Here is a 22,825-nt window from a genome sequence, read left to right as displayed (position 1 = left end):
ACAATATCCATGTCAGAACCGACCACGCAGCCGTGGTGGAATTATTCAATACTAAAACCCTCACGGGAAATTGGCCCGATGGAGCCTCATTGTCCAAGACTTTAATCCCTCATTTGCTCATGTCCCTGGAGCAGTAAATCAGGTAGCGGACGCCCTATCCCGAAATATCGGCGCGATAATGGACATGGATGTAGATCATTTTGATGACCCAAGTCGAACTCATGACCCAACTTTGAATGATTCCATACGCGCAGCGCAACAAACAGATACCTTCTGTCAACCCATCCTATACTATCTGCAGAGTGGCGACCCCAATTCCTTGCCAACGCTCCCTGTACCCTTAACTGACTTTGATCTCAACGACGGCATCCTCGTCAGGAATACATACATCACAACTAAATACGGTCCGCATAGGGAAGTTACACAAATCGTCGTACCAGAAAGCCTAGTCTCTATGATCTTGCATAACATACATTCTTCCCCTCATGCAGGCCATCCTGGAAAAAGTAGAGCTTTGATGCAAGCCCGTTTGTTATATTATTGGCCACGTATGCGGCTCGACATCATTGATTACATCAACAACTGCCACACTTGTGCAGAAAATTATGGATCCATTACTCAGCAAGTCCCTATCAAAAGCTATCCCATACCTTTAGAGCCATGGGATACCATTGCTATTGACCTATTGAAATTACCCCAAACTACTGAAGGCCACAAATACCTATTGGTTGCCATTGATCATTTCAGTCGTTTCTCGGTTCTAGTCCCCATTGTGGACAAGCAAGCAACTACTGTGGCTAAAGCTCTCATTGATGAAGTCTTTTGTAAATATAACACCCCTAGAGTCCTCATCTCAGATAATGGCACAGAATTTAACAATAAAATCTTGGAGGCAATCTGCAAGGAATACCAAGTTGATAAGGTAAATACCATGGCTTATCATCCAGCTTCCAATGGCATGGTCGAGCGACAAAATCGAAAAATCATTCAGACACTTCGCTCTCTGGTCGGTGATGTCTCAGTAACTTGGCACGAATGGATGCCTCAGGTAATGGCTTCTCTTAACTCATCTCTCCATAAATCAATAGGTGACACACCTCATTTTGTCATTTTTGGCCAGGACCATCGCCATACTCATTCCTCCTCAAAGAGGACACACCCATCTATAATTTTGATGACTACGTTCGAGTCAGAGGGACAGACTTCCAGAAGATCTATAAACGGGTTACCTCCAACATCGAGGATAGCAAGGCTGCCATGAATGCGTCACAATGGAAATCAGCAACCGACAAATTATTGGTCACAGGGGACATTGTCTATTTAAAAATTCAGGAACCCAAAAACAAACTAGCACCTCGCTTTGAGGGACCGTACCGAGTACTGTCCTACGACAAAGGGAATAAGGTCAAGATCCGCCACCTGACTACCTTGGAAACGAAGCTTGCACACCTAGACCACCTAAAACGCACTAACCGACCTTCTTCCTCAACCTGTGAGGAGTCGACCCCTGCGCCTGACGACCCTCTAACGACACCGACAAATACTCCAGGCCCAGCTGAGGTGGACACTACCAACGACTACAGGAAGAAACTAAGATCATACACATCTGCACACTGATGCATTTGTACGGAGAGCCATCTTCATCCCTTCTCTTCTTCCACAATATTTTTTTTACCTTATCCATCCACTAACCACTTTCTATTATCTCACCCAGTTGCGATGCTACTCCCTTGCCTATGTGTCTTGGGAGGTATTCTCCTGGTCCTCCCCACAAATGCCACGAAGCAGCCCTCCTATGAACAACACCTACGTGTGGGGGCAATCGTGGAGCCAGACGGCCCCGTGATGGTGGTGGAGGACGTGGTCGATGTCCGCATTACCCTATGCGATTTTCGTGAGCTGGAGCGACTCCATATACCCCAGTTCCGGCGCCAGATCCAGCAAGCGGAAGCGGTTCTCCAGCAGACCTCGGACACAGTTCATAAACTAAACCATCCACTCACGCTGACATATTTCTCTACTCTCATGCTCTCTTTCCTAAATATCCAACAATCCTTTGATAGTCTGCTAGAATGGACCCCTTTTTCAACTTACCTTAAAACGCCAGTAGCCCACGCCAGGTCCAAGCGTGGTCTCATCGACATTGGTGGGAGATTGTTAAAAGGCCTCATTGGTACAGCTACGGAAGCCGATGTTGCTGAAGTTCACGATCAGTTAGACGAATGGGGTACTATTTTGAATAACCAGGCCATTGTTCTCAGTTCCCAAAACAAAGCTATTGAGACGGTTGTTAAGACTCAAAAAGTTATCATAGACCGCCTCAACAACTTCACATCCCTCATAACCCAGCTTCAGCAGGACCAACACCAGTACTTATTGGCTCACCATTTGGCTTTAATGGCAGCAAACCTCAGAGCTGTCTACCTTGCAATCACAAATTTTAAATTAGCACTGCAGGACACATTTACACTGCTCAGAGACGTGTTAGATGGTGTTGTAACCCCTTCCCTTCTCACCCCTCAGGAACTTATCCATGTCATTGATTGGGCCAGAACAGAAAAAGGCTTAACTCCTGTTTTCAGTGAGACCCAGGTTCAATATTATTATCCCTACATGGAGGCAACATTGACTACAGATGGTATCTTGGTGCATATACCCTTTAGGTCGCCAGATATGTTCACTATCTATCACATTCATCCATTCCCCTTCGGTTGTCAATTCTTCCATCTACCAACTATCTACATCTCATGCCACTCTCTTGGTTTCATCAGATTTCATGCACATTGCTTTTCCAGCTGACTTTCATGATTGCCATATCACCCGATTCCAGATGTACCTTTGCCCTGCTTATCAGTACGTCTTTTTGCCTACCAGTAATTATCCTTGTGAGCTGGGTCTAGTTAGAAACTCCCCAATTGAATCTCTGTGTCTTTTCACCCCAGTCGAGGATACCACCATCTTCCACCTTAGAGTGAAACCCTGGCGTTACTTCTATTTCCATCATTCAATTGCTCTTACAGTCACTTGCCCTGGATCCCGACCTAGCAACACCGCTGTCCACGGCTCCTTTGTCATCTTGGAGGCCTGCAGTCTCACATCCCACAACCTAACCACTACACAATCTAACCATCTATTGCTTAACCAAACCTTTCATACCTACAACCTCAAACCCTTTCACTTGCCGACACCAACAACTCCCCTACAACTCAAACCCTTACGCTCTTTAGGAGACACCTTACCCAAACTCACTGCACCGAACATCACCCTACAACCCATTTCCTCTCTCGCCATCTGGCCAGAACTTCGCCCCGACACAGTATACCCCATCCTCGCGTCACTGACTACGGTACTGACGCTCACTGTGATCCTGGCTACCCTCCTCATCTGTGTCTTCCACCGCCGCTACGCCTTCCTGCGTCGAGCCGTCCTCCAGCGCCCCTTACAGCCCGCAACGGCGTAGGCCATATTCCCGTTGTCCAATAATATTTTTTTTTTTCATTGAGCATAATTGTATTCATATGCCATTTATCTATAACCAGAGGACAGGATAATTTCTTTACCATAACTAACTAACATGCAAGTCCTCTGTGATATGTATCTCTTTACCAGGAGGCTCCCACAGCAATAGCAGCCTGGGTGACCTCGTGGGGCCTCACCATCAGTCCACACAAAAGTGCCCTAATTTGTTTCACCCTCAAGAGGCTGCAACACCACCTACAGTGTCCCTAAATAGAACACCTGGGCCCATACTTATAAAGAAGTAAGGCGTTTGAGTTATGTCTCGTCTCAGAGGTGAGTGTGCACCCTAGCTGGGGCTCCAGCCGCCACAGGTAGTGGGGAAAGTAAAGTTGCCAACAACGGCGAGATCAGTTATCTCATATGAAAACTAATGGGTAAGATACCTTAAAATGGTGAAAGTATTGAATAGAAGTACATCATATCCATAATAATATGGTTTCGTAAAACTATAGTGAGCGTTTGAATGTAAAACGATTTGATGAGGCACGCTGGCTGTCTGGCAACACCCGGTAATGTTTACATTTGAAGGTCACTGCCTCAGACGAAGACCCAGGATTTATGCCCACCCGGGACCAACTTTTGCTACTCGCACCGCGTCTCAGATTAACACCCAGGATATAGGACTCCACAGGGCTGTTTTGGGCTCTTAAGATGAGCCTGAGACGAAGTGTTAGCTTTATAAGTATGGGCCCTGGGCCGGAACTTATAAAAAGTCATAAATTTCAGTCCTAAATCAAGTAATAGCTATGAAAGATTCTTAAATATTTCTCATTAGCACTATGAATCATTCATATCCCTTTCACAGTTATGACGGGCACAGCTAAGGGTGAATTAGTGATCGGCTACAAGTGTCGGAGCCTTGCATACAATTTTTTAAGGTTGTTACAATTTTCTGCTCGGGAGTGAGTGCCTTGTTTGTCACCGTTGGTCTCAATAACATGGGCCGCACTAAGTCTGTCACAAAAACAATGCCAGCACGATCGAGTCGGTACTTTCTGATGAGTTCCGTATCACTAAGTTCATTCAGGACATCTCTCCTTTCACGAAATTCCCTTGGCTGACGTACACAAACTTGTTGTTGTTGTTCGGCCATGACGCCTCTGAATTATTCATAAGCCCATATGATACCTCTCGACCAGTCTTAGCGTGACACCGGCTTCTGAATTATTATTAGCGCTTATGTATCCCTTATGAATTATTTATGGCAAATATACGCCATTTTGAAGGGTTATGAAAAATTCATAGTGGTATGACTCTTTATAAGTACCAGCCCTGTCCCCTATGCCAGGACACAACCTCCTGGGGCTGTGGCTGGATGGGCCCCGCCTCACCTGGGCCAGCCACATCGATTACCTACATACCTCCTGCAACAAGCAGCTGAACATCATGAAGAGATTGTAGGCATCCACTGGGGGCTAACCGAGAGCTGCTCCTTCATTACTACCGCACCAACATCAGAGCGCGACTGCTGTATGGTAGCAGCATCTATGGGGCAGCAGCTCCCTCCACCCTCGCCAAACAGGACACCGTCCAAAATGCTGCCTTGAGGATCGCAATGGGGGCCATGCGGTCCTCCCCAGTGATCTCCCTCCATGCAGAGAGTGGCATCCCCCCTCTAGCCACCCACGGAAGGGAGGTGCTGTGCCACCATTACCACCGCATCATGAGCCTGCCACCTTCCCACCCCCTCTCAGAGCTGTACAGCACCTCAGGAGTGGACCAGCACGCTCCAGTCTGGCTCCCTGCAGCCCGCCAACCCCTGATAGTAAGGGCACTACTACTCCACCTCACTCCACCACCACCACAACCTATCAGCCCAAACTCCCCCATCCCACCCTGGCTGGACATCTCCCACATGCTGTCCCTGTACATCCTCGACCTCCCACATAGACCATCCTCCAGCACTGTGGCGGCCGCACACTTCCTCAAGCTAGACAGGTCCCTCTACCACCACCACTTCAAAATATACACAGATGGTTCCCACTCCCCGTTGCCACCCTCCACGGCATCAGCCATATACGACCCCAGCACCAGCACCTGCAGGACATGGAGACTTCCCCCAGAGACTGAAATCCTGACTGCTGAGCTGTACGCCCTGCACGTGGCCCTCACACACCGTGGCCCTCACACACCAGGGGCAAGGCCGTCGTCTACACCGACTCCCTCTCTTCACTTCACCTCCTCCTCTCCCACTACCCAGCATCGTCGACGGCCCTGGCCCACACCATCCAACAGGCCCTCCTCCAACTGACAACTGAGGACTGGGAGATCACCTTGCAGTGGGTGCCCTCCCACTCAGGCATCAAAGGCAAAGGCAATGACATCGCCGACGCCGCAGCCAAGATGGCCCTTGCCAAGGTAAACATTACGCCGCTCTCCCTCCCACTCTCTACAACCAAACGCCTCATCTCCCACTTCCCATGCCTTATGGGACGAAACTCTCGTCAACACCCTCCGCACCACCTCCATGGGCTAGTACCACACCAACTCCTCCCACCAGCTGTGGGTGAGGAAAACGGCCCATGTTCTAGCTGTGGCCCTGACGCTCCTCCGCCTGGGCCACACAACACTCAACGCTCACCTCCACCTCCTGTGCCTGGTCCCCGACCCTCACTGCCCCTAGTGCAGGCCCAATGAGACCATTGAGCACCTTCTGCTGCACTGCCCCCGCTTCCACTCTCAGAAAGTGCTGCTACGACACCAACTCAGCCCCCTGGACGTGGCCACCTTCGACCTGCCCACGCTGCTGGCGGCAGGCGTCCATCCCTCACGACAGGAATCAGTCATCTGCCTCACCTGCACCTTCCTTAGGAAGACAGGGCTGCTGATGTGCCTGTGAAGCCCTCACAGGATGACACCAGGGCTCATGTGAGCAAGTAGATTGCCGCAGCCCAAAACAACAACAACAACACATTATAGGAGGTGGGTCATGCCATAGGTGTGGAATACAACAAAGAGTGAATGGTTCACATTATAAAACCCTGCTTAGTCCCACCCATATTTAGAATCCAGAGACATACGAGTTTCAAGGAGACTGTGTCCTGGCTTCAGGTAGGGACTTATGATCTCCTGCGGGATGTCGTCGATGAACCTTGAGTACTGGTACCCACTGCACTTCCGTTGGGAGTTCCCTTGTTAATCGAAGTTCTGGTGTCCAGGGGCATGGGCTGAGGAATGCAGAGCCACAAAAACCCCTATGACACCAACTAATAAAATCCTGAAATAAAAGGCACCTGCTGCCTTGAGGGATGGTCATACAGATGGGGAGGTTATCCAACCAAGTCTCCAACGGCAATCACTGGACCCAGGACAGAGACGTCTCCCTCTTGCCTCTGAATGTCCCTAAGGGAGTAGTCTGCAAAGACTGAAGGGTCTTCCAGAAGGCTGCTTCTAAAATGGAGGCAATGGCACTGTTCTTCCATAAAAGCATAGATGTGGCAATACCCCTGATGTCATGTGCCCGGACCTTGAACAAAGGGCCTAAATCCCCGGGAAAGACTCGTGGACTGTCTTAACCCTTTCCTTGCGTGCGGTGCGGACGCGACTATCCCCTCAGGCGCAGTCGGGCAGCCCAATGGGGGGGTCTCTTTTAACCTCTGTATCTCAAAAACTATTCATCACAGCTAAGAACCAAAAACACCATTGGAAAGAGGAGGTCCAGATCTATAGGAGTCGGTTATGTATGCCTCTCTTGCGAACGTACATGCATGTTCAGGGAGTGTTGAATGTTAACACTTATGTCGGTGCATGCGGGATGATCACCCATATTGAGGGAACTGAGGACATCTCTTCTTCAGATTCTGACAAGGGAGCATTGCCAACTGCAATATTTACAACTATTTGGTCAAAGAATCAGTCGGTGATAGGTGAAGCTATGCAAAAATGCCGCTATATTGGGCAAGAACATCCACCAGTTACTCGTCCGTAGATTTGCCGCGCTGGGCTGATATGATTTTCCACCAAATTTAGTGAAGAATCCACTCAATTGGCAATCCTGTGTTGTGAGAATTAGTGTTGGAACACTCATACACGGGAGATTTGAGTGCGGGTGGAGCTCGCAGCGAGCGTTTAGCAACACCAGCAAATACGCCTAATGCTCGCTGCGAGCGTTTAGCAATGAAAGGGTTAAATGTATCCCGATGAAAAAAGGATATTGCTGCTTTAGACATAGGGCATTTGGGATCCTGCACCGAGATGAAAGGATTCCTAGGCCGAGAGGAGGAAGATGTTGTTTGAAGGTATTGATGTAGAGCCCGCACTGGGCAAAGCAGACGCTCCTCATCCTCTCTTCCCACAACTGAGGAAAGACTGCAAAGACGGAACTCTCTAGGGATGGGGTTAAGGCCTGTTTCTGTCTTTGCCACAAACTCAGGAAGGTAAGACAGAATGAGATCCTCCCCCTGTGTGGCTGCAACTCTAGACAGGGCAAGAAGCTCACCCACCCCCTTAGCTGTAGCCAGGGCTACCAGAAAAAAGGGGCTTCCTTGTCAAATCCTGTAAGAATGTCCGATTTAAGGGTTCGAAAGGAGGACATGTTAAGGCCTTAACCCTTTAAGCTCCTACGTTTTCAAATTTTCACGCTTCTAACACCTAGCATCGTACTCATTTATCTGAACAATGATAATGCTCATGAACACTAAGTACTGGTACCGAATCAATAGTGTAAAACAATAATGAATAATGAGTTAATAGAAGCTACGGAAAAAAAAAAAAAACAAAAAAAACAACAAAAAGAGGTAACTCTCTCTCTCTCTCTCTCTCTCTTCCTCCCTCCCTACCCTCCTCTCTCCTTCCCTCTGTCGCTCGTCACAGGCTTGGAGGAAGAATGGAGACATCTTCACTCGGCAAACAAATGTCGTACACACGCATCATGTATGTAGCTACCTCGCTGTTGATTTTATTATTCAGGAAAAATCAGCACAAAATAGACAGTGATGATGATAAGAGATACGTACAAGTGTGTCTGAGAGAGAGAGAGAGAGAGAGAGAGAGAGAGAGAGAGAGAGAGAGAGAGAGAGAGAGAGAGAGAGAGAGAGAGAGGGGGGGGGCGGCCCCCCCCACTCCCCCAATCTCATGAGTATTTTTTTTCATTATTACTACTTCACTTTCCTTTTCGTCCTGAATTAGCAAAATAATCCATAAGTTTTACCTCCCTCCCTCCTTCCCATCTCTCTCCCCTGCGCTTGTTTCCCTGTTTCCTGGGCTCCAGAAGAGGGGGTGGGGAGGGATAGGAAGGAGGTAAGAAGGAAGGAAGGGAGGGAGGGAGGAAAGGAGAAAAGGAAGGCTAGGACGCATACATACGGGGAGGTACCGCCCTCCTCCCTTGTTGTGTATTTATTCCTGCCAGTCTTTTTCGTTTCGTCATATGTACTGCCTCCCCATTTATTACTAGTTGTACCATCACACTCTGTACTGCCTGGGGGTTGGGATGGCATGTTCCTCCCTTCTCTATTGTTGTTTACTTGCAACAATAAACTATCAATCAATCATTAATCACAAGCTTGTGTCACTGGCCACACCGCCCGGCGCTAGAACTAATGCCATCTAGAGAGCGCCTTGCTAGAACGCACCTAGAATGCACGCTACCAATTGCAGATATAGCCTATAGGTTTCCTTCATTATAGTTACCACAGCCAGTTTGTTTGTTGGTCTGTTTAGTGTATCAGCTAAAGCTTTATAAACAAAAAATGCAAAACATGCAGTATACAACAAAGGTATATATACTTGTAACAGTAATAGTATCGTTGTATAGTATAGGTTATTGTACATCTGACAGTCGGCAGCCGTTTCAACACGTTCCATAATGTATCGACTGTGTTTCAAAATGATTGCCGTCGGTTTCTTGAAATCTTCGTTTGTAGGAAAATATCGAAGATTCATATGGTTCTTATTGATATTACATGTTAATCTTGGGTATTTTGTGCATTTTTCTGTAGGACTGTTTTTCTTTTACACTTGATAATGATAAAAAGTGTATCGTTGTGATCGAACTGCCTGAGAGGAGGCCAGTTTTGGCCACCCTCAGAGCTTATAGGGTTAAAGTGTAAGAAACAAGGGCATTATGCTAAGGTGTGCCGCTCGGTGAAACAGGCGAGCAGCTCTTCTAGCCCAAAACATTCTGCTGCGATGCTAGCTTCTATAGTAGGGGCCTCTCCTAAGTGTCTTGAAAAATCTGTAAGGCCTCTCAAGCTAAATGGCTGTCCTGTCAGCGCCCTTATTGATACTGGGAGTTCTGAAAACTTTGTGTGTCGTAATGTAGTGGACCAAGAACAAACTAATTATGTCTCCAGAGCATGAAAATGTTTCTGTGGCTGATGAATCCCTTTTCTTGAACATCTTAGGTCAGTGCACTGTGGACTTAGAGCTGCAGGGAGAGACTTATCAAGGTGTTGAACTTAAGGTGTTACAAAGCTTATGTAGGACATGACTTTCTAAGGAAACATTCTGCTCTGGAAATGGATTTTGGAGGAGAAAGGCCTCCCCTGAAGATATGTTCACTAGCTGTTGTTAACCCCTTCACTACGGCCGGGCCAAAACAGCCCCCTGCGCCATATCTGGGATCGCCGTGAGTGCCAAATTTCAAATGTCGCTATTGAATATAACAAGTTTACAGCCATAAACTCAACATGACCATCATGTATTATATATGAAAACATGCAGAATTAAATGGTGCACATAAACAAACATAAATTAATTGATAATTTTGAGATGTAAGCATAAATACAGAGATAAAATAACTCATATATTGGCTAAAGCGAGCCAGGATGCAGTAATCGCGTCCTTGGATATGGTACGGGGCACGCAAGGATGCAGTATACGCGCCCTCATGTTGAAAGGGTTAACCCTTTCAATACAGTGACGCAGACATCGGCGTCACAGTATGGAAAGGGTTAAGAGGAAATGGAAGAGGTTAAGCTGTCACCTCCTTTCCTTTTCAAGAACCTGACGCCAGAGTGCAAACCAGTCGCTAAAAAGTCAAGACTATATTCCTTGAGTGACAGAAAGTTCACTGAAACTGAGACTGAGCATATGATGTCAGAAGGAATAATAAGGTTTAGTAATTCTCCTTGGAGGGCTCAAGTGTTAGTGACGTCAGGGGAGAATTAGAATAGGAGGATGGTTATAGACTATTCTCGAACTATAAACCGATTCACTGAGCTTGATGCTTATCCCTTGCCAAATATTGACGAGATGGTGAACAACATTGCACAGTACAAGGTGTTTAGTACCTTGGATCTGAAAAGTGCATACCATCAGGTTGCCATCAGAGGAGAGAGACCAAACACTGCATTTGAAGCTGGGGGCAAACTTTATGAGTTCAATCGCATTTCGTTTGGAGTGAAAAATGGAGTAGCAGCTTTTCAACGGGTACTTGACGAAATCCTTACTAAAGAAAAAGTAAGTGGTGCATTTGCTCATGTGAACAATATAACTGTGTGCGGTGAGACAGAAGAGGAACATGACCAGAATTTATGGAGGTTCTTGAAGGTGGCTGAGGAATACAACCTAACTCTAAACCACCACAACTGTGACTTCAAAGTCATAATCATTAATTTAATGGGGTATTCAGTAACGGACGGAGAGATCAAACCTGACCCAGAACGCTTGCAGCCACTGTGGATCTTTCACCTCCAAAGGATGCAGCTTCTCTTCGCAAGACAATGGGGTTACTTTTTTATTTATTTATTTATTTATTTATTTTATTTATTTATTATTTTTTTAACGTCGCTGCCTATTGCGCCAGTAGGCATCTTCCTGGTGGGGCCTGATGGTCGGCCCAAGGCTTCTTCCTGGTGGGGTTTGATGGTCGGCCCAGCCCGTTCTGGTGCAGGCGAGTGTTTATAGTGGTGCCATCTTGCATTGGCTCATGCTGCCCCCCGGAACTCGTTCTTGATTCGCTTGGACGGCTTCCTCTAGAGTCCAGGTTGATGGGTGGTCTTCAGGACAGCATGTGGGTAGTTTTGAGCCACTTGGCAGTGACTGAAAAATCCGAGGTGGTAGCGTGGGGATTCGAACCCGCGTCGTCCATCACGCGGTGAATGTGGGCCCAGTACGCTACCAGTTCAGCCGCTGCCTACACGCCTTGCACATTACTCAAGATGGATACCTAATTTTTCAGAGAAAATCCGCCCTCTCTCACGAGCTAATGGTTTTCCTTTATCTACTGAAGCATTACAAGCTTTTGGGAACTTGAAGAAAGACATTGCTAGTGCTGTGGTAATGGCCATAGATCCCTCATCTCCTTTCACGGTGGAAACAGATGCCTCAGATCACGATATAGCAGCTACTCTAGCCCAGAATAGTCGCCCTGTGGCTTTCTTCTCCTGCACTTACTCACAGTGAACAAGGACATTCTTCGGTGGAGAAAGAGGCCTATGCCATAGTGGAAGCCTTGAGGAAGTGGAGACACTACTTAATTGGACACCATTTCAAGCTTATTGCTGACCAGCGCAGCGTAAAGTTTATGTTTGATTCTAAATCAAACAGTAAAATAAAGAATGACAAATAGCAAGGTGGCATGTTGAACCCTCATGTTTTCACTATGATATTGTGTACTGTCCAGGAACAGAAAACATTCCGGCTGATGCTCTCTCCCGCATCTGTGGTGCCACTACTACTGACAAACTCAGTGAACTTCATGAAATCCTATGTCACCCCGGGATATCTCGTATGATGCATTTTGTCCGAGGTCGGAATCTACCTTACTTGGTAGAAGATGTGAAGAGAATTACCACTTGTCAAGTGTGTTTGGAGCTCAAATCACGGTTCTTCAAATCCTCTGGGCAGCTGATCAAAGAAACTCAGCCATTCGAGAGCCTGAACTTAGACTTCAAAGGCCCACTTCTATCTCAATCTAGAAACAAGTACATACTCACAGTTGTGGATGAATTTTCAGGGTTCCCCTTTGCTTTCCTTTGTACTGATATGACTACTAGAACTTTCATCAGTTGTTTAGTGCAACTGTTTGCCTTGTTTGGTATGCCAGCATACATCCACATTGACAGAGGTACATCTTTCATGTCTGAAGAGTTGAAGGATTTTCTGATGAAGAAAGGTGTAGCTACCAGTTGTACTACACCTTACAACCCTAAGGGGAATGGCCAAGCTGAAAAATACAACGGAATTATAAGGAAGACTCTAACACTAGCCCTCAAATCAAGAAACCTTGATGTGTCTCAGTGGGAAACTGTTCTCCCAGATGCACTCCATTCTATCCGCTCTTTGTTGTGCACTTCCACAAACAGTACTCCTCATGAACGCCTTTTCCTGCATAGTAGAAGGTCCACCACTGGCCAAACGTTGCCTACTTGGCTCATCCAAGGAGGGCCTGCTCTCCTGAAACGCCACGTAAGACACAGCAAGAACGACCCCTTTGTAGATGAGGTTGAAATTGTAGAGGTGAACCCCAAGTGTGCTCATGTGAAGGTGACTAAGGCTTCATTAAGACATCTTGCTCCTATGGCTAATGACAACCGAGAAATTACAGATGCTAGTCCTGTACCTCAGTCCCAGGTCTCTGAGGATGTGTCGGATGCAGATGTTCCCCTGGAGATTGCACGCGGGATCTCCAATGTGGACACTACTCCTCAGAATGACACCACTCAGGAATCACATACAGTGCCTCACCAGACAGCCTCACCTCCTCCACTTCAAAGGTCAGAGAGAGTAAAGCAACCTCCTAATTACCTTCAGGATTACTCCACGTGAACTTAACTAAGAGGGGAAGAATGTGGTGAAATAACTAGTGCCTTTATGTTAATGGTCCTTACAAACTTTGTTTACTTTTGGGGTCCTTTCCTTACTCGTCTCGCAGAACAGCTGAGGACTCACCAGCTGAGGGTAGGTTGCTTGTGTCTCCTCATATATGTTGTCTGTTTGTGCGTTATTTGTTTAGTGTATGTTTCTTGCTTGTCCTGTCAGTTTGTAAGAAGTGTGATGTACGTACCTTCTTAGTTAATACATAGTGTTTATTTATGTTAGGGTCCGTGTCCAACTATGCGTGTTTTGTTTGTTGCAGTGTACTACTGCAGTGGAATTGTTTGAACAATAAGACCATAGTTCTGCATCTACTTGGTTTACATCAGGAACCAATGGCAAAACTAACACTAAAATTAGCAAGTCCAGGAAAATCTGTGAATAATAAATCTAGGCAACTGCCTAAAGCATGGGTAGGTGCACAAACAATTTGTCCACAAACATATAGGCAAGATAAATCATGGGCAGCATGGCCATGACTATCAATGAGTGAAACAGAATTCAGCCAAATAACAAGGTGGGCATTAAAATCACAAATACAATAGAAGGGCTTTCCTATCAGTCTGTTGTATCTTACCCATAGATAGCAACAGACAATCAATATGGAGTTGGCAACCAAAAAGTGTAAGGAAGCAGTTCAATCAATTAACATTAAAACTTTTCTCTATAAATTACAGTACCCTCTCGAGTTTTGCGCTTGCTTCATTCTGAAGGTATGGCGCTAAACTCGAGGATCGCGAAACTCGAGGTATTGAAAATACATGAAAAAGTGCTTATTGATTCCGGCCCGTGGAAAAAAATTACTTTTTTTTTCAACTTGACTCCCTTGTTATCACAATTTTTTTCGACTTTACTCTCTTGTTATCTCAAAATACGTACCTTGATAATATGCAGAAAATGGGAAGTGAGAACGGGTCGTTCTGAAGCCGCAGTTGAAGGCGGCTGCCTTACCATTGGCTAGCAGTTCTGAATACACGCTTGTGATCCACGTGGTGTCGTCTGCTAATGTAAGGGTGGTTGCTCGCGGTCACCTGTGGTACAGTTGGACAAACCTATAGCTTCTGGTAGTTTTCTGTGTGTTATGGTATAATCTGCTATTTGTTATATATCATCAAATCACTAACATCATGATTGACTTGTCAATGCCTATTGAACGTAAACTGCCGCCGCAATCGCAAAATAGCTCGCAGAGGGGTTCAGTTTGCTTACTGCTTCCTTATTTCCCTCACCGCTCACAAAGACCACAAGCGGACAAAAAAGAACAAATCCAGGCAAATTAACACTTTTAATGCTGTGTATTCCCACAGTGCGCATGTGTGGTATACAGCAAAATGACTAATTTCACCAGGAAGATACTTCTTGCAACACCGGCCAGTGTATAGTGGACCTTTTTCTTCTTCTTTTGACCTGTAATGCTTTGTATCGCTTCTTAGGTCCTCCTTCTCCACACTTTTATACTTCACAACATGCACTTAGGGCTGCTTTCACAGTCATTTTGTTTGTATTGATCGTTACCTATGGCAGCGATCGCCGCTCTAGTATTTCCACGTGAAACTGACCAATGTAGTTGTAACGGTCCGAATGTGAATGAACGAGAGAATGTGAGTAAGTCAGTGAGTAACAGAGTAAGTGTAAGAGAGTGCATGAATGAATGAGAGAATGTGAGTAAGTCGGTGAGTGACAGAGTGAGTAAGTGTGAGCGAGTGGGAGAGTGAGTGAGTGAATGAGTGAAAGAGTGAATGGGTAGCTGAGGAATGTAAGTGCGTAAAAGGTTATGAGAAGATAACACGGCGAGCGAATGAGCGAATATATGAACGAGTTACTGAAATCCCTCATCTCAGAGCCTCGAACCCCTCTAAGAAACCAATAACTAGTTAGTTAGGTAGGGTTTGATTGTAATGCCGAGAGGGAGTCAGGTGAAGAAGGGGGAGGAGCTTAGCGAGGAGCAGAGGCGAGAAGGCGAGGGCAAGGAGACCCACGAGTCAGTGAGGAGGAAGGACGAGAAGCGGGAGAGAGGTGGGAAGACGAGCACCACGGCAGCAAGCCAGAAGCTTGGAGGACGCACACACCGCCCACGGCCTGCTGTGTGAGGCGGGCTAGCAGGAGACGAGCAGCAGCCCTAGCAAGGAAAGGCAGCGAGTTGGAGTTAGAGTTGGAGTTGAGAGCGGTGTCCACCTCTCCACTCAGCCCCCCCCCCGAAAAACCACCCACGGCCTGCGGGGTGAGACGGACTACAGGATGGGAACTTGTATGGCGGGGTAACCTGCCCCTCGACTGTCCTGGGGGCTCCAATACCACTGCCCCAAGCTGCTCCCTACATCAAAGGGCGCCCGCCTCTCCACACCACCCGAGCCGCTCCATCTCTACATCAAGCGGCGCCCGTCTGTCCATCACCAGGACCGCCCATTCCCATCGAGGACGTCCTCTGCCGAGCCCGACACTCACGCCAGCTCCTCCTCCTCCGCATCCAGCAACTACGGAGCTAAGCATTCTGTGTATTCCCCAAATCTCCCTTGTGCCGGTAGTTAGCTAGTTTAGAGGCCTACAGCCTGTCGGTCATTCATTTTTTTTTTCATATTTTTATTAGCACTCCGCTAACCTTTAAAGTAAACCAAATACATATTTATATATAACCTAACTGAGTGTTATCATTTGGAGCCTGTTTTGCTGCTCATTGGAAATTACTGAACAATACACACATCCCCTCCATAGTACATTATCACCATCCAGTTTCTTAATGCTGTCTCAAAAGTGGTTCCCACGGAAATCCTCCCACCCTCCATAATTAACCACACAAGTAACGCCCTTCTGGTCACAAACTTCGGAACGAGTGTTCACTTGTCCTGAGGCCTTAACATCCGGGACCAGCGCTCGACAACTACCACGCTACCACATACCATTCACTACCCTAGTGGTTGTCATAAAAAGGGATGTAGCTTTCATTTATTTAATTCAATGTAATATTTTCTTATCTATCCATTTTCCACGCTACATAGTGATGTGATGTGATGGTGTTGGAGGTATTGCCTTTACAACGGCACCTCGTGGCGGCTGCGGGGTTAGCATCGCCCCGCACCTTACCACACACTCTCAACACCTGTCGCTTTCTCTGCAGCCACCACTGCCCCATAGGCTAATTTCACATGGAAAATTATAGCGGCGATCGCCGCCATTGGTAACGATCTAAACAAACAGTGACTGTGAAAGCGCCCCTTATTTACTTAACAGTGCACACTTATACACTTCACCCTGAACTTAGGTGTTTTTCTGTTCTTTTCTTTCCCTGATTTTGGTTTAATATGCCCTTTTGCTATTTTCCACTGTTACTTTTCACTGTCGTTGCCATGCATTACAGGTCAAATGAAGAAGAAGAAGAGGAAAACATCGCTGGGAGATCTACAGTTTTCATAGCCTGGAGAAAAAGGGTTTTGGACTGTGGTTCCCCAGCACGGGGTGTTCTCTTATCTTGTTAATCAAGTAGTAAGCAAAGCAGCTCTGCCAGTCCATTTTACGAGTCTCTTGGTGGGTCATCTTCCACTGCTCCTCACTCCTCAGCCACTGCCGTCGTCTGTTTGTTTACATACAGCCGTGAGGTACCCACGTACCCACGCTCGTACTCACAACCGTTTTCCATTCATAAGGACAACCAACAGCTCACTCCCGGTTGGGCATATGGGCAACCGCAGTTGCCCATAGCCCCAATGGTTGGACACCACCTTTTAAGGCAGCATGCATGACCCCGACGGTAGGTAGACGTGACCCGTACAAGTCAAAGGAGCGCGAAACTCGTAGCGGTAATGCGCGAGTCGTGATGGTAAGAATTAAGGACTAAGCGCTAAACTCGAGGATCGCGAAACTCGGATAACACGAAACTCGAGAGGGTACTGTACAATAAATTACAGAACTCACCTAAAAATATGCAAAACAAAATAAAAACAGTCTGGATAGAAATTCTTGAGTAAATTAAGTAACTCCTCACCTTGCAAGACGGAAGCATGTCCCGAGAGAACCTGTATGGGTGGACCATGTTGTACACTCTCACCCCAGCAACACTCCTTGGGGCTGTTGCAGCATCAGGCCCAGAATTCAACACCTCTGCATCCATTGCAAAGTCTGGTGGCTCCCACATTTGGCAGATCTGAGCCACCTCCAATGGCTGTGCTGGTTCACGGAGACAGGCTTCTGGCTTTTCTAACCATTTCACGGAGTCGTCTGCCTCACACTCTTCCATCAAGGTCTCAATGGCCTCCTGAACCTCTTGAGACATGCTTAAAGCTGTGTTTTTTGTCCCTCCATCTTCAGATGAGTTTCTTTTTTTATTAGGAAATACCTGGTTTGCACTCTCCTTCCTCATTTCTATTGTTTTCTTCCATGACATGAACTCTTTAAACCCATGGCTGAGGGTGAAACTGTCCCTCTCCCTATGTGCCTTGCCCCTGGGGATGTACCAAGGCTCATGAGTTAGAGGTACTCTAGGAAGTCTGGCTCCAAGTGGCTGACTGCTGGTCCACTCTGGTGGGTCCTTCAACTCTGGAGGCTCATAAGAAGAGTTGCCAGTCTGGAGGTTCACATACACTGTTCTTCCATCTTTGTCCACTGTCTCTCTCCACTGGCAACCATGAGGGGGTATCTGCATCTCCATCTGTTCTGAGGCATTCTGGTGTGACAACTCCCTGAGAGTGAGATTCTTGCAATGGCCAGATTCTTTATTAATTGAACTGTCAGTGTTACTGCCTTCTTCCCAAGAACTAGAAGCTTTAAGTGGTGATATGTCCTGTACAGAGTTGGAGTTTTCAGTACTGGAAATTACATCAACAGATTGTGCCTGAGGTGGTAATTGTGAGGCAAGTTTACTTGTAGGCTCAAGTACTACATTCTCACAGTCTCCTAAAACATGTCCTGTTTCAGTAGTAGCTTGCATAGTAAGTCCACTACTGTGCAAACCCTTGGTTTCATCTACACCTGCTTCAATACTCAAATTTTTGTACTTAGTTTGATTAACTTGAAAATTAATAACACATGAAGAAATCTTTTTACTCTCAGCCCCTATATCCCCACTCATGGATGAAGGAATACTTAAAGAATCTGTGAGTATAGCTGGCAGTATGTCAAGGCTGAGGGATGTACCATGGGAGGGCTCATTGTTCCCATCATCAGGGAGAGTCAGCTGGGAGAAGTGGAGGACTCAGATAGAGGGTTTGGAGATGTGTGATCAGCTGATATTAACTCTGGTTCAGAGGTTACCTTTCCTCTACCCTTTGCCTCTTCACTAAGGGCCACTCCTTCATGTGACATTACCTGAGATTGAGTTTGAAGTGCTCTTTTATCAGATGATGAAGGCTGCTGCCCAACATTAATATTTATTGGGTCATTTTCCATAATCACTTGAGAAGGTAATGACAATGTATTTTCAAGATATATTTCCTCTTGGCTGGTTTGACTATGAGGGATCAACATTATGGAGCCTGGTTCTTGGTTTTCAGTTATCTCTTGCCAATTCTCTAGGTTTTACAGTATCATGAAAGACTTCATCACTTCTTGTCACCTGAGCATGTGAAGAACAGTTGGGTACAAAAGATTCATCTATACTGGCACTCTGTTTGGGCACAAATCCAGATTTAGTCTTTGGAGGAGTGAACCCCTGTGATGCTGGTAGATGATGGAGATCCTCATCCTCCTGTTCCCTATCCTGAGGTCTATGCTGAGTCAAAGAATAATTCACCTCAAAAGATTGTGTGATGGGTACACTGCCTGAAGTAGTTTGAAGGCCAAAGTATTTCCTGAATCTTTGAAATTTCTTCCTTCTTTTTCTGATGAATTGTTCAAATCATGTTTTTTACAAGCAATGTACATTTCTTTATGGTAATCTCTTCTACACTGAAATTTATTATGAGAACCATTCATTTCAAATGAATCATTACTTATCATTGGTTCACTTAATAACTGTGAAGCTTTACCCTCCATAACTGTTCCACAGCCTACTTTCCTCTTCATTTAATTTTCTTGACCCACAAGTCACACATTTGGGTATAAAATTCAAAGGTATCGATGTTACTCTTGAGTTAAGTTGTTCACCTCCCCGATGATTCTGCAGAGAAATATTCTGTGGACATGCCATGATGTCCTCAAAAGTTATACATTTGGGTACCTTGAGGGGGGTGTTGGGCTTCTCAGGGCTGGCATCAGGTGTTGATGTATAGCTCTCTGCAATGTGAAGCAAGGCACTACTTTTCCTTGGTGGAGTGGTATGCTGGCTACAAGCAATGGCACACTGACTATTGATGGTTATACTGCCACCCTTCCTATCATCACCACCCTCACCATCATCACCTGCAATGTTCCTACTACTATTGTACACTGATGGACTACTTGGAACTGAATTCTGATCTCCTTCACCACCACTGCATTGGACATCAACTACACCTTGGTTATCCAAGTTCATATCCACATGTACAGTCTCCCTACAAGACTGCACATATGATAAACATGCATCAACTTCCTGGAACGTTCTTGTAATCACTGGTCTAAATTTAAAACTTGTATTTGGACACTCCCCATCACCCCTGTCCTCTGTTTTACCAGTGTATGAGTTAGTTTGAGGAGAGTCATCGGGTTCAACAAAATTATCATCTATATCTCTGCCAACCCTTCTTCTACCTTCAGATTTGGCTGTGTGTTCATTGATTTGCAGACAATCAACAGACCCCAGAGCACTGATTCCCACCTCCTCATCCATCCTTTTTCTACATCCACCTTTATGTTTAGCTGAATCTGTGTTGGGTCTGGGACATTCCATGAGTGCCACAACACTGCTGTCTCCATGACCTGAGCTGCTTCCACCTCCTCTAGCAAGTTTATTGCTCATTGAGGAATGAATTTCTTCCTTACTCTGGGATGCATCAGTCTTACTGAAACCAAATTTTTCATGAAGGGAAGAGATAGTTTTAGACTTGTTCTGATGCATTTTAAGCTTTTCACCAAGAGATTTACTCAAGGACATTTTTTTCTCACTCCAACATTCACTTTCACAGATTTCTGTAGCACTTTTTTCCTCAAATTCATCATTGCCAAAGTCACATGTTCTTTTTCTTGCTTCAGTATCACATACTCTTTTGCTTTTGAAAACTGTTGGAGACTGTTCTATCCTCTCAGAAAGCACTTCAAGTGTGAGGACACCATTCATTGCAGGGGAAGAGGGTGAGGACTGGAGAGGGGATTTTAGTGGGGGAGGTGAGGTTGGAGTTCTTGTCATATCCCCCTCAGGAGTATGGAACCCATTTTGAATGCTCTTCTCCTGTTCTCTGTTGTGGAAGTCCATGAATTCTTCCAGTGTACTCAGGCTATTATTATTTTGTTGCATTCTCTCCCTGCCCCTACACTCAACCTGGGAGTTCTCAGTAAGGGCAAGAGCTAAGTCCAAGTCACTCTCCGTGCTAGTGTCTTTTTCATTAACCTCCTCCAGTACTTTCTTGAACTCCTCTAAAACACTCTTTATCCCCTCCTTTTTGATGCAATAGAAACAACTTCATCTCTTTCACTGCCTTCTATGACATTCTTACCCTTTAATATATTGTTTTCTTTACTGGGCACTTCAAAATGAGAATGATGCATGTCTTGTTCTTCAACTGGTGTCCTTTCGATTTCCTCAAATGTAACTTCAACACACTGTGGACTACTATATTCACTGTCTTTGCTGAGTGTTTGAGGGCTTTTGCTTGCTTTACTCTCATCATCACTTGAGACTTCACAATAGTTTTTTGGGGTTTTCTTCCTCAGTGTACCTAATGGCGAGTCTTCAGTCTCCTTCGGCATATCTCTGCCAACTTTATCCTTACTGCATTCTTCTGTTGCTTTTCCATCATTATCCAGTTCATTAGTGCTACTTTTCTCTTCAGTTGGTACTTCTGATTCCTTGGTTTCTATCCTTATCCGCTTCACCATCATTGAGTGGACTGCCAGGAGGTTGTCTTGTGTGTTTAGTGTACGACCATACTTCTGCTTTGATGATCCTAACACCTCACCATCCTCACAGCTTCTCTTCATACTAAACTGCTGAAGGGAAGACTGACTACCTTGAGATAAGCTTATTTCTTCTTCCTCTTCTTCTCCTTCCTCCCGTTCTTTCCCTGATCTCCTGTATCTCTCATCAAGTGATATCCCAAGGTTCTCCTCACTGGCAAATTTGAGTATCAGCTCCTCAATGCAGAGAAGGAGCTGATCCCACTCTTTGAACTCCACTAGTGTTTTTGATGGGTCAAGGCAGATGTCATACTCACTATAGGAGCATTCAATATTCAGCACAAAGATTCCATACAGCTTCATGCCCTTTGGAGGACTGGAAGGGTTTTTGACTGGGCCCACACTGCTGGGGTGTAATCTCGTACTGATAATGGAGCTTCTTGACAGTAAGTCATTGACCATTTTGTGAATCTTAGTCCTCAGAATTAACCTCTTGTTAACATACACAAATTGGAGTGCCTTGGTAAGGTGTGGTTGTGTGCCAATGTACCCTGACACAGTGAATGGACTGACAGAGTGGTGTACTTCAGCAAGCCCCTGGGCCCTCTCTTCTCCAAACAACTGCATAAAGGTGCCCATAGTGCTACTAGACTTTTTGGTCTGAATTATCATGTTACCATTACGATCATTCCTCAAACTGAAGGCCACTTTGGAGTGCATTAAGGCAAAGCTCTCCAGGCGCATCCTCATGCTTTCCAGGTCAATGGCTTCCATGATGAGTTTCCTCCGCACAGGCATGTTATACATGAAGTCTTGGATGGTGATAGTGGTACCAATGCTTGGTCTGTTTGTCTTGGAGGTATCAACTGATTTCTCCTTCCCATAAGTGAAGAGCTTGGTGAAAGTCTGAGATGAGCCTCTGGTGTGGGTTGTGATGTCAACAACAGCAGAGAGATTGATGATGCTGGCCAGGGCCTCCCCACGAAAGCCAAAGTGAGATAGGTGGTTGTTGAGGTCCTTCAGGGTGTGGCATTTGCTGGTGGCATGTCTGGAGACAACACAAAACAATGCTGTTTAAAATCTTTGGATATTTTGAGGATATTTCATGTCCCATATGTGTTATCATTACTTATCTATAAAAATATATAACACATGAAACACACTATTATCATAATGACTTTTTGTTTTAGCACAGTCCAATGGAATTTTTTAATAACTAACATTTAAAAACATATAACATTCATCTCACCTTCTACCCAGGTACTTGAGGTCTGTCTGTGGCACACCTGAACCATTGTCAACCACCTGGATCCTGAAGATGGACAGGTCCACCCTCACTGCAACACAGGTGGCACCAGCATCAAGACTGTTTAACACCTGCCACAAAGACACATACATGTGTGTGTAATTCACCAAGGCCTGATCATGAGCTGGACTCATCATCGCCAGCAAATACCATCCTGATTAGAGCGAGCCAAGCTCATTGTAGTTGATCTCTGGGTACTGCTGGGACCTTAACACACAACACACTCCATCCCTCTTGCTCAAGGAGGAACAGTAACCACTCCTTGTCAGCAGAAAAATCTTGGCC

At 45.8% G+C, this 22,825-nt stretch overlaps 1 protein-coding gene across 1 annotated transcript in view; it reads right to left on the bottom strand.

Annotated features, from left to right (window-relative positions):
* LOC127007973 (DNA mismatch repair protein Mlh3-like) overlaps positions 1 to 22,825 on the bottom strand; it is an 81,334-nt gene that overhangs the window by 41,364 nt on the left and 17,145 nt on the right. The window contains exons 3-6 of the mRNA XM_050879517.1: positions 22,484 to 22,611; positions 20,778 to 22,282; positions 19,351 to 19,479; positions 17,255 to 18,459 (exon numbers count right to left, since the gene is read on the bottom strand). Coding sequence (XP_050735474.1) covers positions 17,255 to 18,459; positions 19,351 to 19,479; positions 20,778 to 22,282; positions 22,484 to 22,611 — 2,967 coding nt within the window. The remainder of the gene's footprint in view (positions 1 to 17,254; positions 18,460 to 19,350; positions 19,480 to 20,777; positions 22,283 to 22,483; positions 22,612 to 22,825) is intronic.

The sequence above is a fragment of the Eriocheir sinensis genome, chromosome 36, assembly GCF_024679095.1.
Source record: "Eriocheir sinensis breed Jianghai 21 chromosome 36, ASM2467909v1, whole genome shotgun sequence".
NCBI lineage: Eukaryota > Metazoa > Arthropoda > Malacostraca > Decapoda > Varunidae > Eriocheir > Eriocheir sinensis.
This window is presented reverse-complemented; position numbering and strand designations above follow the sequence as displayed.